General features: G+C 38.1%; 2 protein-coding genes across 2 annotated transcripts; one reads left to right on the top strand and one right to left on the bottom strand.

Moving 5' to 3' along the window:
• Positions 1–951: 951 nt before the first annotated feature.
• On the top strand, positions 952–15397 carry LOC144628112 (MFS-type transporter SLC18B1-like). The gene is made up of 16 exons (XM_078486174.1): positions 952–1194; positions 5152–5247; positions 5820–5893; positions 6234–6381; positions 7429–7497; positions 8126–8303; positions 8800–8870; positions 9437–9538; positions 9731–9831; positions 11696–11791; positions 12142–12216; positions 12470–12536; positions 13184–13210; positions 13851–13900; positions 14493–14567; positions 14716–15397. Exons 1-16 carry the CDS (start codon positions 964–966, stop codon positions 14735–14737), a joined length of 1482 nt encoding a protein of 493 aa, XP_078342300.1. The 5' UTR covers positions 952–963; the 3' UTR covers positions 14738–15397.
• Positions 11259–11666, bottom strand: LOC144643259 (uncharacterized; the record flags this gene model as incomplete). Its single annotated transcript, XM_078502493.1, has 1 exon — positions 11259–11666. A coding segment is annotated over one exon (408 nt), but the record flags the coding sequence as incomplete, so codon positions are not given.
• Positions 15398–16163: the final 766 nt, after the last annotated feature.

The raw sequence follows: 16163 nt of genomic DNA, 5'->3' as shown, positions 1-16163 counted from the left end.
AGCACTGACAAAAATGCCAACAGGTTTTTTGATCCGCCATGAAACATTAACTGTGCTAACTCGAAGAAAAGTTGCTACAAACATGACCACTGAAATATAATTATCTTTAAACGGATATAATCGGATAGCCTTAACGTTGCAGTGTTGCTTCTGTCACCTGGCTACAAGAAAACGATAAAGTGGATTTTTTTTAAGTAGAGTAAAGGCAACTTTTAGTTCACCTGCTAGAATCCTACCAGAACGCTCTTACTAAATTTCGTCCTGACTCGTATTAAATTATGAAATATAGGTGCTTGGAATTTTATGCTATATTAGCTATAGTCTGGTCCATGCGAGAATAAAAAACATATTGAATAATTAAGATAATAGCGACAAATATAATTATTGCTCCCCTAAAATAATATCACATTTTTGGGGCAGAGAATAAAAGCAATCTAAACCTCCGCGTTATAACTAACAAAATAGATTGAAACACGTTACAAAGATTTTACGCACCCTGCAAAACTCTATTACAATACTAGAAAGAATAATTATATAATAACTGTGTCAGTTTTAGAATAGCGATTACTTTGAAATTTAAATAAAAAGCTGTCAGATAATAGCGAATCGCACGAGGTCTAAAATTAGAATGCAAATGAATATAACCACCACAAGGCCTAAAAACATCAGCGTGTTCTGAATGTAATAGAAGGAATCTAGGCGAAGTTTTCGTTTTATAAAAGTATTTGAGGAATACCGGCTGCTTTAGAAAGTGTTTTAGGAAAATCGTCCGCCATTTCGGTTTGAGCCGTGACGTCACTCACGCGCTTTGCTATTATGAGTAGATGCAAATACGGCATGTAGTAGCGCGTGTAGGGATATTGACACATGGTTGAAACATTGAAATCTGTTTTCAGTATCTGTTATTTGACTGCTGCAGATTTGGGGAAACTTTGAATTTCTGATATGGAGCGGAAAGGCCTGATGCCAAGCAATGACTTTATCGAATGTGACAGTTTTAATGCGCTACAAATGGAAAAGGCTGAAACTGGCGTCAGCGGTCACAAACTTGGTTCAGCATTATCAGCAAATGAAGCGACAACACAAAGGTTTTCATGGTCCCCTCGCAAAGTGGTAATATTGGTTTCGCTGTGCCTTGTCACTGTTTTGTCATTCGGAGCGCTTTCTTTGATTGCACCATTTTATCCACGCGAGGTACGTTCAGTTATTGGAGAAAAATTCATTTTGCAATATTTAATTTCTTTTATATTTTACACGTGTATGTTAAAAATTGGCCATTGCCATAATAAGTCTTTAGCGGTAAAATCCTGATAATGTGATTTCCTGAAATTCAATTCCTGTAATGTTTTAAAATTAAGAACTAAGCATATAAAAAATTCTAAACTATCAAACATTTCATTTTAGTTTTCGCCGGCCCGGCGTCCCCCTCTACCGGGGAAAATTTCTAGACGCAAGAAACGGCTTCTTCTACATTTCACATCTTTTGCGAAATGCAATTCCGCAAGACAAAGACTTTCTCTGAAGGCAGAGGATTTCGTTTCTTGAAAACATTCTTACATAAACTTAAACGAATTTTGGACGACTTTTAAATGGTATCCATGCCGGCATTTTTTACACACATTCCCATTACTAAGACACCAATACACCCGTCTAAAGAATGCAAAATAAGCTTTCGGATCGTCCGTCCGATTTTTAACGCAAAATAATGTTCATAATTGGATTTTATCGACAAATTATCCGAATGCAACGGATTATGATTACGGATTGGTCTAATTGTACAGTAGAACCCCTATTAAAAAGCGGCCACACATTAATTTAACTGGCCGCTTAAGGTCGCGGGGGACACCTACAGCGTGAATAACCTGCATCATTTAAAACGCTTATTTCTCGGCTGTTATGGGTGCGATTAGGCTCAAATTTTACAGAGACATACAGAAATGATAGAAGATTATAAATGTGATCTTTTATTTGGTAGATTGCACTTAACGGCGATGTAACAGCCTCGTTAGTTCCAAATTGGGAAGAACTTGTTTTTGGGGCTGAGTTTGCGGAACGAGTAGGAGACAGCACACTGTGATCTTGTCAAAAACTAATAAGTCAATACCTCTAGGGTGTTATAACATAAGCGGATTTTTTTAATTTAAAGTTTGCCAGCAAGTTCTGGTGGTTTAAATGTGCAAATTTAAATATAATGCCTTCTCTCTCTTTTTAAAAGCGCACACAGTAAACACGGTTTCCAAATGGTAATTATGGTAAATATATTCCACGCTTTAATTGTGAGAACAATGCGTTTTGTAACAAAAAATACACGATTGTTTATCAGTGAATATTATTATGATAACTCTGAGTTACACGAATGTTAGGCCATAGACTTCCTTCAATCTAACGTTTTTGTTGTAAATTGGGTAAAATCTCTTTATAGTTCAAGCATTTTTATGTTTTAGAAATCAAATAAAAATGTTTTTTTTTGAGAACCCTAATCTTCTTTTGAGTAAACATTGTTCACAAACAATTCCACACACGAACACATCAAATCACACGCGCGCTCATATCTCTATGCAAATACTCGCTCGTTAAAAGTTGTCGATGACAGTTGTTGCACTTCGTGCGTACGATTTAAATAAATGCATAATGATTAGCCAAAGGTGTCCCCCGCGACCTTAATAGAGGTTGGCCGCTTATAGGGGCTTATAGGAGGGTCTGAATGGGGTTAACCGACTAGCGACAAAGGGCGAAAAATACTACCGACTACCGACAGCACGACGAAAAAATTACCGATTAGCGACAAATAAATTAAATTCTAACCGACAACCGACATGGTCTGATGTTATACGGACGTTTGTACTTTAGAAAGAACAGCATTTTGAATTTATTTCTAGCAGTTAGGAAATGTCGAGTTCAGAAGTAACCACACCAATTCAAAATGTGGCTGGTAATCGAGGACACAAGGCGTCCCGGCCCGCTGTTGTATTTTCACTGGTCTTCACTGCGCGTTGGTAGTTCATGTGGTAACAGGCCATCATGAGCGGGATTGTTAAAGTGATTGTAAGGCGTGGAGGTTGCCATCGAACGCCATCCTAGCCGGGTTCTGGTGGAAAAAAAATCTCATTAAGGTGTTTCCAAGCTAATTTGGCATTGGCGGATTCTCGCTGAAGTTATTTCGCCTGGCGAAAACGCTTACCGGAAAAATGCGAAAATTTTGCAATTGTAACAGATGGGCAGTGGCTGCTTGAGCTTCGTTCCAAGTTTAATATCGGATGAAAGCAGCAGTGAGCTCAACGGTGTGTGGAACGTTAAATTAGCCGTATTAGTTTAAGTGTGCAGCGAAGTTAAATGTTTCACATGTAGTTCTGTAGTTAAGTATTAAGCTCAAACATTAACGTGGTTAACCTTTGGTTCCACGTGTTTTTTGCTGTTTTGTTGAACGGAAAAATCCCTTACAAATAGATGAAGCGAGTAAAAGAGTTTATAAGCATCTTTCTGTTTTATTGGTAAATGAATAACACTGCCTTTAAATTTATTCTTTTCTGAGAACGGTCCAAATTTCAGTTTCGCTCGATGTGTAAGTAATATTCGACGAGCATTTGCAGATGCAAACTGATTTTATCGGTACTAGACGAACACGTTGCTTAAAAACAGAGTTAACGAGGTTTAAGTGCAACCGAATAATGAATTATTACAAATTTTCATATCGTCTAGAGTTTAAAGACTTAAAACTGCGTAAATTAAATAACAAATATTAATAATTAATTTGTACTTTTAATCATTAACTGAGATTTACCGACAACCGACAAAGGTAGAAAATTTTAACCCGACAACCGACAAAGTAAGGAATTTTTAACCGACTACCTACAAGTGGACCCCCCCATTCAGACCCTCTTATAGGCCTTTTAGAAAGGTCATGTTCTTTCAATACAAAATAGCGTGAAAAGATATCACGGATTCACATAAGACGACAATAACAGTCCCCAAAAGGGGCAAAAACAATAGAAAAACGCTCATCTGGACGGCAAAAAAGTGGCTGCGGTCGCTTAATAGGGGTGGCCGTTTAAATGGGGTTTTATTTACAATATTATACTGACAACAGTTAGTTTCGGGCTTTTATAACTGGCCGTTCATAGCGGTTGGCCGCTAAATAGGAGTTTGACCGTATTTACAAAGAATTTCGTGGTTTGCATGGATCTTTTCTTATTAGAATGGAAGCATTCTTTCTTTCTGTTTTATAGATCGAGCGCAAAGCGCAAACGAGAGCAAAATAAAAAGATATCCTACACTTCTGCTTGTTCGCGCTTTGCAGTCGTTCCACCTAATTAACTGGAGTGCTCACCAGTGTTACCGGACGGTGGCCTAATTTAGTTAATTTAGTTTTTATCTTTTTATAATTTGTCTACTTCAAAATAATTTTAACCTCGACATAATTATCTGGAGTTAACCTAAGTAATTAGTTTTATAGTTTTCTATTAACCTTGAGTGGTTTTCACTTGAGTGTCGAAAGTAAATTGCGTTTGCTTTGGTTTTGCATTACTACGCCTAGTGATTGGCTTATAAAACTCGCGCCTTTTTCTTAGCCAATCAGGAGTTAAACCAAAACCAATCGTGACTTGCTCGCGCACGTTTTCCCGCGCTTTCTGCCGGCTACATGTATTTGCTTCGAGTTTTGATTGGTTCACTGTATTGTCTGTGCCCTTTGTGATTGGCCAGAGTAATTACTTTGGTTTTGGTTTTAGGACACTCAATTGAAAACTGCTCTAATCCTCAGTATTGGTGGAACCTAGGCTCGACTTCCAGCCGCCGTTTGGTTAAATAAAAACGCGGACGAAGACAGAGGTGGAAATCGGCGGAGGACAGACGGACGTCTACTTTCTTATAACGTGACTGGGGAGTTGCGCTTATTTGTAAAGATGCGATGTAACTTAAATAATAACAACATTCGACACAAGGTCTAAAATTTTGGCAATACATCTTTCAGCAAAGTGAGCTTCGTGTTTTCACGTGGTTACATGCTAGTTTAGTCACGTGACAACAAGCGGTTCAGTGAAAACGGCGGGCCCACATCTCTATAGTCTGATGTGGATTGGCTTCCTTGATTTTCCTTTTGATGTCCAGGGACTCTTCACTGTTATGTCTGCTTTCTTTAATTTCCTCCAACAGGCAGAAGTCAGAGGAGTATCCACCGCCGTTGTGGGTCTTATCTTTGGGATTTGTCCATTTATGGTCTTCATGTTTGCTCCTATCTGTGGACTTCTGGTAAGCTGTCTTTTTTTTCTTTATTCTCGGGTGTTTTAAATTATTAAGGCGGGGGTAAATGTGAATTTAAGTAAAATTTTAAGAGGTTAAAAGAAGGAACACCCCCACGCACAAGCACCCCAGGTTGTCAGGGAGACTGTTTGGTCGACATCCGTCTACTAATTTTTAACTTCAAATTCTAATTTTAAAATCACACTAAATCTTCAATATTTCGTATTTCTCAAGATTTTTACTAATCCTTTGAGAAAAACTATCTCCTCCCAAACATCCCCAAAAATCACCATTAGTTTCGTAAAATGCGCAGAGAGTTTTTAGAATTGCTTGAAACGCGAAGTTTAGTAAGTAATCAAGTAAATAAAGATTTTATTTGACGATGGTAGCGCAAAGAATCATCCACTCTATAAATACAATATTGATTAAAAATTATCATTTTATTTTTCATTAATCCATGGTGTCATATTACATACCCAACTCTCCATATCGGCTGGTCACGGCTAGGTGCCTGTTGTGGCAAAGTCAAACTCTAACTCATCCAACATTTTCCAAATAACTAATTTGAACACATTTCACAGGTAGCAAAGTATGGCCCTAACAGAGTTCTCCTTTTTGGCATGTTAACTGGCGGGACATCGTTCATCTTGTTTGGGTAAGAGTAGTCCAGTCCCTGAACTCTCCCATCCGCGCGCCCTTTTTTGAGATTGACCCATGTTCAGCCCCTGTGTAAGGCGGGTGTAGGGAGAGTTCAGGGACTAGGGTAAGAGATATAATTTTACTTGCAAATCACCGCTTTTGAATTATTATTTAAGATAAGAACCAACTGATCGGTTTTAAACTCATTCATCTTCCTTTCTTCCTTCCTTCCTAGTTCCTAGTTCCTATAGCTTGTTTTTTTTTTTTTCTGCCTGCCTGCCTGCCTGCCTTTTTCACTTAATTATTGTTGTTGGCGTGGAGTGGTTAACACTTTTTCATTTTTCCTTTATTTTCAGTTTTTGTGCTTGGGTTTCCAGTACAACTGAGTTTGTCGTGTTAAGCTTCCTGTTGAGGGTATTCTCCGCATTGGGAGGAGCTGCCTGTGAAACTGCAGTCATGTCAATTGTGATAGAAGAGTTTCCTGACAGATTAGGAATGGCTTCAGTATGTTTATGTATAATGTTCAGAATGCAAACCTCAAAAACCAAACCAAGAATGCCACCAGATACTTTGCCGACGAGTATTTTCTTATAAAAGCCAATTTCACTAAAATAACCTACATTATTTTTGGAAGAGGCCTATATACTGTTTAGAAGATATTTGACGGATTATATCAGGGGCGTAGCAAAGGGGGTCCTGGGATGCCCGTGACCCTACCCCCCTCCCCCTTGTGGGATATTGTTTTGGAAAAAGCATACAAATATCGGCGAAAACGCGCAATCTTAAGATCAAACATGACATCAATGTTTTTATTTACCAGTGCTAGATACTTAATTTATGCAGCTATTTTGCAGGCTTGTCCCTTTCCCATTCTCACTGCTTAGGGGTTTCTTTCAAGCTTGCCGCCGTCCAGCTGTTTGATATGTAACGTCCGGTAGTTCATACAAAAAATAATTATTTTTAGACGTGTGATTTTGCATTTGTTAATCAAAGATAGAGTTAACCTGACTTGTGGACTGGCCAAAAACTATTTAAATTAAATGTTAAATAGGTAAGAAAACCATCGTTCATATAAGGGATTGACCGGCCACTCTCTTTCCAATTGGAGTCTGTTTTGAATCTACTTTGCTAAAAACCGGACAACTGTTTTGAGCATTTTTTAATGCCATAAAGACCTTCCCGGTTAATCAATTACGGTCCAGGAAACGCAGGAAATAGGACTTTTAAGAGTCCAATTTAAAAAATTTCCGGGGGGGGGGCATGCCCCCGGACCCCCTAACAATTCGTGCCTCCGGCACTCATGTTTGCACCTTTCCGCTCACGTCCTACAGTTTAACATTTAAATACTGTTTTTAAAAATGTAATCAAAAATCCTGATTCTGACTGCTCATACAAAAAATTCACTTCTAGCAAAACTGACGACGTGGAATCAATGTCGATGTTTCATTCTGTCGCGTACCCTGGCTGTAAGTGGGTGGGATCCTCCCCCTTGGAAAAGTCCTAGCTACGCTCCTGTATATCCATAAATTAAAGTTTAATTTTCTGTTTAAGGGTTTGATAGAGACATTTGTAGGAGTAGGATTGTCTGTTGGACCAGTCATTGGAGGAGGTCTCTACACAGTAAGTAACCAGGATCCGCCAAACATAACTGGTGCTAAAATTAAACGATTGTCTTTATCAACAAGAGAATACTTCATATTCTCTTGTTAACATACATTATTTCATCAACATCAGTTATAGCCTTTGTTCGGGCATTTCTCCGTTTTTAAACCAAGTCTTTTCTTCATAAATGGCAAAATAGGTAAAATGAGGGGAATAATAATAATAATAATAATAATAATAATAATAATAATAATAATAATAATAATAATACCCAATATCGAATGCGGAGCACCAATGGAGTTTACAGTTGAATAAGCAGCTATGCGGACCAAAGTGGGTTGTTATAAAAAGTCCTCATTTCACGGAGGTGACTGTTTGGAGACTAAAGTTTGATGTATTATAAAATAATAACGATGATGACAGTCCTTGACAATGATGATTGGAGACGGCGGCGACGACGACTACGACGATGATGATGATGATAGAAGTATTAATTCCTCCTCCCCCTCCCCCCCCCCCCCCCCCCACTCGACATTTATAATCAGTAAATGTCGAGCGAAGCCTTACCTGGGTGGGCTGGAAAAGATACACTAAGGCTATGTCGAGTTGTGTTAGTGTTGTAGCTTCAATGTTGATGTCATTTCAGGTTGGTGGATTTCAGCTTCCTTTCTTTGTCATGGCTTGCTCCATGATCGCTGCTATCCCAGTTTTATTTTGCGTTCTCTCAAGTGATTGCGGAATTAACTCAGGAGAAACACCTGAACAAGAAAAAGCTTCTTTTCCAATTATTGAAGCCTTAAAAATTCCCGCTGTGTTGATGATTGGTGAGTATGTTGACCCTTTATTTTCAATGTGATCAACAATCAATTACGTGGCAAATGTATGCCGCGCACAGATTCTGAACCGAACATTATCGACAATATTGTTTTAGATACAAATAAACCAATACAGAATAATCACCAAAGGAACATTCTATTGGTATTTAAACCAATCACGTAAATGTAGGTTGTCAGGTCATGGAAACCGTCTGAGGAAAATGATTTATCGACAGACTATTTGTTTGTCAGCTTGTCTCTCTTTGGCAGAAGCAGTATTACTTCAGTCAGTACATGTTTGAAAAAAGGGCAGAAAGAAGTGATATTACATCTTTTGCAAAAAAATGAAAACCTGCGCCTGCCAAAATGCAAACCACTCGTTTTAGCAAATTTGCAAATTGCTTCGAGCAAGCTGCTAATTAACTATTTCAACATTGCGATACAACGTGGTAAAATTGCACAGAAAACTATCCTGTTTGACTGTAAGATTTTTTCCATTACATAGCTGTTTGTTTTACTACCGCTGGCCTAACACAAGTTTACTACGACCCCATTCTGGGGCCGCACTTGGAAATAGTAAGTAACATCCTTGTTAATACAACCAGAATCAGTCGTTAAAAATACCCAAAGCACGAAAAATTTCAGCGACTGACTCTAGAAAGCGAGTAAATGTACACAAACTTAGAACAAACGCCTCTCAACAGATGTCAACAAAAAGCCTGCGCCTTACAAAAGACTTCACGACGTAAAGAAAACCGACGAACGGACTGCAAATAGAACAACTTAATTTGACTAGCAATAGACGGTTCGAAACTGACCAATTACTGATGACAAACTTTACACGATTCTTACAGCCAATAACATCACGGCAAAATTGACCAATCAGCTTCAACGGACCAGACATTCCATCATCGACTGACAACAACTTTTTACTTGACTCTGAAGATGACTTCCACTCAAGTTGTCGATACGTCAGTCACCATTTCTTTTCAGAACTACTCTCACCCGTACGATCGCATTGTGCAAACCACTGATACTCCTGGGTTCGAACCATTTACCAAAATATCATTCTCTTAACAAACGGCAGTTATTATTCACACGGCATAAGTACCATTTAAAGTATTTTCTTTATCTTATGCTAGAAGATGAACCAGAATGCCACTCTGATCGGCTTGGTATTTCTTGTAAATGCAGCGACATATGCCCTAACAACACCACTGGCAGGCTGGATAGGTGACAAAACGGTGAGTATTTATAACACACACCATGCATTGTGGTTGAAAGGAATGTATGGAAATACTGGTTCGAGAATCGGTTTCACTTACCTAAACCTTTATGCTGGAAAACTCCTTTTTAATGTAAAGGTTAACCAAATGTAAAAACAAGATGAAATGAAAGAGATTAAATAAAACCAATTTGAATTTCTTTTTTTGCAGCAATGTTACCGATGGCTGACTGTGTCAGGGTATATTGGCGCTGGTTTTGGTTTTTTCATGCTGGGACCTGCTCCATTTCTTACGTTTTTCTTGCCCACCAAGTATGTCTTTTATCAAATCATATCTTTTGATATATTGTTTTTTTTTTCTTGTTTTCTTGTTGTTGTTTTTTGGTTTCCTCCCTCGCTCACCAAGTTTTGCAATACGGGCTATTTAATTTCATCGAAGTTCAAACTTTTTTCCTTAACGGCTGGCTATAGCAATTTTAAAAAAAAAATTAACAAAGATGCGACTGAAACAAGTATTCCGATTATAAGCCCCTTGCCCCTCCATCTTTAGATATATTATATATTGGACGAACATGCAGTCATCCCCCCAGGACTGTACTTGGGGAAGAGGGGTTGATGAAACTCCACTTTGATTTTCATTGTCTTCAGACAGCGTAAAAACCTTAGGCCTTAGCTGAATAGCCTGGAGCGTTTTCCAAAAGATGAGATTGTCCTCACTTGTTGATGACGTCATAACGCGTCATAAAATCCGCCATTTTGGATATCATTTAAGCATAAATTCGAACACAATATTGAGAATGCTAAATTGAATCAATAGTGCAAAACAAACCACAGTCGAGAACACTCTAATGAGAAAGGCCTGTTCTTTTGTTTTTGACTGCCTACAAGGTAACGTTTGCACCCCTTTTTAAAACTATTTCAGTTTTTTAACTTATAATCGTGATACGAGGAACTGTGGAGCCACTGTTGTTTTACCTAAAGTGAAACTTGACTTTGCACGGAAAAGATTTTATTTCTCTGGTGCAAATATTTTAATTCTTTACCTTTAAAAACTAGACACAATAGCAGTAGGGTTTTATTTAGGCAGTCTTAAGACGAATTTTTTTTTATATGTTACAAAAGCAAAATTAATAAGATTTTAAACTTTTTATCTTTTTATCTTTTTATATGATGTTTTTTTTTTTTTTTGATATTGTTACATATTTTTCTTTTTACAGGACCCCATGATAACAGTACTCATGTACTGAAGGGCCATCCTGTTTAAATATTCGTTATTATTATTATTATTATCATTATTATTATTATTATTAATCAGAAACATTCTATCAACAAATTCGAAATTTGTGCAAAACACGGTTGCTGCAACAATGTCAAGAACCGAGGACAAACAGTTAAATTGTCACATTAAAATGTCTCCAAGAGATAAATAAACAGCTGCTGTAAGTTTAAACATCCTTGAGTGAAACCTCTTCAAAATTCTGAAGGAAAAAATCATCATTCCAAGGGATGGTGGCATGAAAAGGAGTACGTTTCAAAGTACACTGCACATAAAACCTTTAATCAGAGTGGCTTTTTGGCAGTATACTCCTTGGAACTCTTATCCTCGCAGTTTTTGATACCACTAACAATCCCCCCAAAACCTTTTAATGTTTCAAAGTTATAGGACCAACCAACAATCTATAATACTATAATACTATAATAGCAATGAAAAAAAGCTAGACAATTAGTTCAGTTTCCTTTCACCGAAAAACCCTAACAAAGTTATAAGGGCTTACAAGTCCAGGGCTAGCCCGGGTTTGACAATATGTAACTTTGTCATCATCATCATCATCATCATCATCATCATCATCATCATCATCATCATCATCATCATCCTCATCATCATCATCATCATCATCATCATCATCATCATCATCATCATCATCATCATCATCATCATCATCATCCTCCTCATCCTCATCCTCATCCTCATCCTCATCCTCATCCTCATCATCATCATCATCATCATCATCATCATCATCATCATCATCCTCATCATCCTCATCCTCATCCTCATCCTCATCCTCATCCTCATCATCATCATCATCATCATCATCATCATCATCATCATCATCATGGTTTTTACCCTCGGATGTAAACCCTGCATAAAGTACTGACTTTTTATTTTCACTTTCAGGAGAGTTTGGTTCGTGTGCCTGTCCATGGTGATCATTGGGTTTTTCTGGGGAGTTTATTTTGTGCAATTGATGCCGGATTTAGTGGAAATCACGAGGTGGGTAAAACCAACTATGTTCCAGCTTATGGTTAATTCCGTTATGAGACTCGACAGATTTTAGTTTCACTTTCTTTTTGCCTGGATTATTAGTACGTCCTTTTAAATGTCAGCCTTCTAAGTGAAGGGTAGCCTGCGTTGCAGACGAACAAAACCCCGGGGCTTTGTTCGTCTGCAACGCAGGCAAAGCGAAGAGCTGCCTTAATAAAAATTGACAAATTTGGCAAATATTATCAATTTCACCCTCTTGTCGATCAAGTCATATGAATTCTTATGTATTGGGGCTAGATACAATTGTTGTACGTACATAGGTAAAAGGAATTTTTTCAACATTTCTGTTCTGTCTATAGGGAGCACGGAATGCCCGACAATTCTGCCACACGCGGAGTAATTTCAAGCATTTTCAGTGGCATGTTTAACTTGGGGTATGTAGTTCAGTCACTTGTTGTAATGCACCAACAGTTCTCTGTCAATTATTGGCCATGTGGACAATTTTCACATGATAATCAGAAGAGCCATAATAGTGGTAACTGAGTTACCTCTTGCTCCTTTCTCGAGAGAACATCCTTAGTCGAAGGTCAAATTCAGTTTTGAAACTTTGAATTTGTACAAACAAATTTGGCTCATAGTGCAGACGAGATATTAATTGACAGCTCTTGTTTTTTTTTTATATTGTAGTGCGACCATTGGTCCGACACTCGCTGGTATCATAGATGAGCGCATAGGATTTCAATGGGCAATGGTGGTAAGACTTCAAGCAATTCTCGCATTTACGGATAAATCTATTCAATGGTCTAATCAGGTATCGCCTGATTTGTTCGTTCATTCTTATTGGCTGTACATCACCAGTCTGGACGAACTTGTGCAATTTCATGTTTTAGTGCGTTTCGTTATGGGTTTAGGTATTAAGACGGGTAAAAGACGAATAATGCGTCAAGACGACCTATCTGCTTTGTTGCATCTTCTTAACGCCGACTAAAAAAATAAACGAATAGCGAGACAGCAGTTTGTTTGCGTGTACAAGGACAAGCATCTGACAAATTATGGATCTGGATGATTATGCGTCTCAGTATACAACTGGATACAAGACGGACATTTCATCAGTTGCGAACACGAGCTCTCTGCTTTTGTGCTACTTAAACGACAACATGAGAGCTGAATGTGTCTGTTAGCACGTCCCGTTTTACACTAGACGCATAAAACAGTACACGTATTAATAAATCAATCCTCTGGACGATTAAACAGGATTAAAGGCTAATTAACTTCATCTTACTGACAAATCGCTCACACCCAAACGATCTTCTGTTAAATGAATAGGTTACTTAGACTGAATTACGTTTAATTTCGATGATAGAAAGTTTGTCTAACCACTTTTATTTTCTTTGGGTTTAGGTTGTTGGTGTTATCAGTTTTGCCCAGGCAAGTTGTTACTTATTTTATGTTAGGACATCAAATTTCTCATTACACTTATCCATAGATTTTCAAGCAAACAGGATACGAGAACTTCAATAAAAATTGTCAACTGAAAGACATTGTATTTGATAACCAAGCAGTAACACTACCAATATTGCTGTTGATAACTCACCAATGACATTATAAGTAATTTTTGAAAAAACAGTTAACTCTCTCTTAATGGACACCTCTATAAGACGAACACCTATTTAAGACAGACACCTGGTGTTGGTCCCGTGCCCCGTGCCTGTCGTTTTTCAGTCATTTTACTGTAACGTAACTTCTCATAAGACGGACACCTCTCTGAACGGACAGTTGGAGCCGGTCCCGACGGCGTCCATTTGAGAGAGAGTTGACTGAAACTAATACTTTTTATATATTTTTATGAGCTGGAGAGATGACTCTAAAATCTCCTGACATATCATGCTTTAATCAATCAATGCCAGTTTAAATTTTGTCTACGATATCTGAGAGTTTTCTGCCTAACCTTATATCTGCAAGAATCTCTGGTATTGCCTGTATGTTGTTTTCCTTTCTCATAATATTTAATTTTAATTTGTTCAGGAATTTTCAGATATATAATTTATAATCTAGTGTTTGTTTTTAGGCTGTAGTTTTGGTGATGTTTACTTTGATGGAAGGAACTGAAGCGGGAAGGTAAGACAAAGTGGAACTGTTTTTTTTTTTAACGATTGAATATGGGGTCTGAGAATGAACCAATGCTCGAATGCTCAGTATAGTTAACAAAAACAGAAATTTGAGACTGGTCCAGTTGTTTCACAACTTCTTATGCGACATTTATTATGTGTCGCACAAGAGGAATATTAAAAGCTTCAAATAAGTACGGAAAGACCTAAATTACTTGCAGGAAGCAAATAACCCATCTTAGGCGAGAATGGCAGGCTTTTTGTGAGTGTTAAATTTGCAAAGGGGCGTATTAGAAAAGAAGGGCCTTGCTAACTCTATTCTTTGCTATGTAGTTCGACCCGGAAAATTCAACATTGATGACGTAGCTCTATAAAATTCTGTTTTGTGCCTCCAACTTGTTATTACTCGGTTTTGAAATTTCGCGCAAAATACTACACGGATCTTTATAAGGTTAAGTCATCAGCATGGTATTTTTCTGGCCGATTTTTAAACATGTCTCCAGAAGAAAAAGAAGAATTGAGGGTGTAGCAAGAGGCGTGTCTTTTCTCCATCAGGTGATATAGAAAGAGTCGATATAATGGTTTCATTTCTTTTTACACAGGCGGAAAAATCCATATTCCCAGATTATGGATCCTGATTACACTGATGGAGAGAAGGAATTGGTGTCGGATTCTGCGCTTGGACACTGACTCGTCCCCAGTCGTCTTTTGAGTCCGTCTTGAGTCGACTGCTCAACACGGAGGGAATCATGGGAAGGAAGAGAAGAAGCCATCATCCTTCGCGTCTTGCAATTTTCGCGTAAGAGACGACTGGGGACGAGTCAGGCTTGGACAAGAAACAGGCTGAAACCGTGGCATTCTCGTCACCATAGAGTCCACGATCCTTTTGGTCTGCGCCAGGGATCGAGACCTCTGGCCGGCTCCAACACCGGAAGTCCACGATTCACGGACTCATTGTCAAATATGACAAATCTGATTGGCTGAAAATACAGAACGAGTACTCTGCGCATGCTCACAAATCGGGACCGTCCAGAGGTCTCAATTCTTACCGCAAATCAGAAGGATCGTGGACTCTGGAGACGAGAATGAAATCGTGGTAGGACGGACGGATGGACGGATGGATGGATGGATGGATGGATGGATGGATGGATGGATGGATGGATGGATGGATGGATGTTAAAAATACACTGTTCGGAGTGACGGTAATGGCAAGAGAAGAAAGAATGGAGGCCTGCTGTCCGAATAACACCGCAGGCGTGGGGGAATCGAATATACTGTTCTACGAAGATGTTTCGCAAGAGGCAATTTGACTGCACCAGTGCCGTGTCAAACGATGAAAATATTTTGTATAGAGACTTTTAAGTTTGTATTTACTAACGGTCGTTGGAAAAATATTCTATTTTAATTAAATTAAATTATGGTCAGAAGAAAGTTAGGAAATAGCTATAAATTATACAATATATCAAAAGTATATGCGGACGTCGCAAACGGGAAAAATATCTGTTATTAGACTGCGTTGACAGCCTATTTTTTCTCTAATGTTCGGCAGCTGAAAAATGTTAATAAATTATCATTTTTTCCCTTTACTTCTCAAGCTTCCGTAGCAGAAAGCCAACCCCGGGTCAAGGAATCCGGGGAGAGGGGGATCACTCCCTTTTTACAGCAAAAACTACATTTTCTATACAAAGCTCGAGTAAATGCTGTCCGACTATCTTGGTTCACTTACATTTCGTGTCAAATAAAAAACGTGGAAGCGATAATGCTATAGTGGTGCGGAGTGTGAGATTGATAAATTGAATTGCATACAGGCTCATTGTTACCAACAAAAAGAAGAAAGTTGATTGATGATATTCTAACATGACCTAGTACTTTTACTGTATAATATAACTGAACCTACCTTGTGTGGATAAAAAGGTGCAATCATGGAAAGCGCTCCGTATGAAAAAATCTCGATGATTTGGTAAGTGCAGAATGCAATATGGAACAATTGAAAGTATGATGTTTTATATATGTTCGTGTTTATTTGCTTTATTTTACTTTCGGAAAAAACTGTTCACAGGCTACTTGTATTCTTTCCCAGGTGTTCCTTACGCTAATCTTTGCAAACATAACACGACACTTTTGTTCGTTTGTAACAAAATACTTTTGTCTTCCTTGAAAATGCGATAACATGAAACTTTTGTTTTTTGTTTGTTTTACGGCGGCATCGATGACATTTGTTTAATTTAATTAAGTTACGGTTTAGACTGCACGAAAGACGATTCTCAAAAACT

This window comes from Oculina patagonica, chromosome 1, assembly GCF_052425735.1.
Source record: "Oculina patagonica isolate OP01 chromosome 1, crgOcupat, whole genome shotgun sequence".
Classification (NCBI taxonomy): Eukaryota; Metazoa; Cnidaria; class Anthozoa; order Scleractinia; family Oculinidae; genus Oculina; species Oculina patagonica.
Note: the sequence above shows the minus strand (reverse complement) of the source record. Positions and strands in the feature narration are given on the sequence as shown.

Bases quoted from the DNA above. Each gene is read 5' to 3' on its own strand.
- LOC144628112 (XM_078486174.1), top strand. From the start codon at position 964: ATGCCAAGCAATGACTTTATCGAATGTGACAGTTTTAATGCGCTACAA. The intron at 8,871-9,436 runs GTAAGTAACATC...ATCTTATGCTAG, and splicing joins TGGGGCCGCACTTGGAAATA to AAGATGAACCAGAATGCCAC. The intron at 12,537-13,183 runs GTAAGACTTCAA...CTTTGGGTTTAG, and splicing joins GATTTCAATGGGCAATGGTG to GTTGTTGGTGTTATCAGTTT.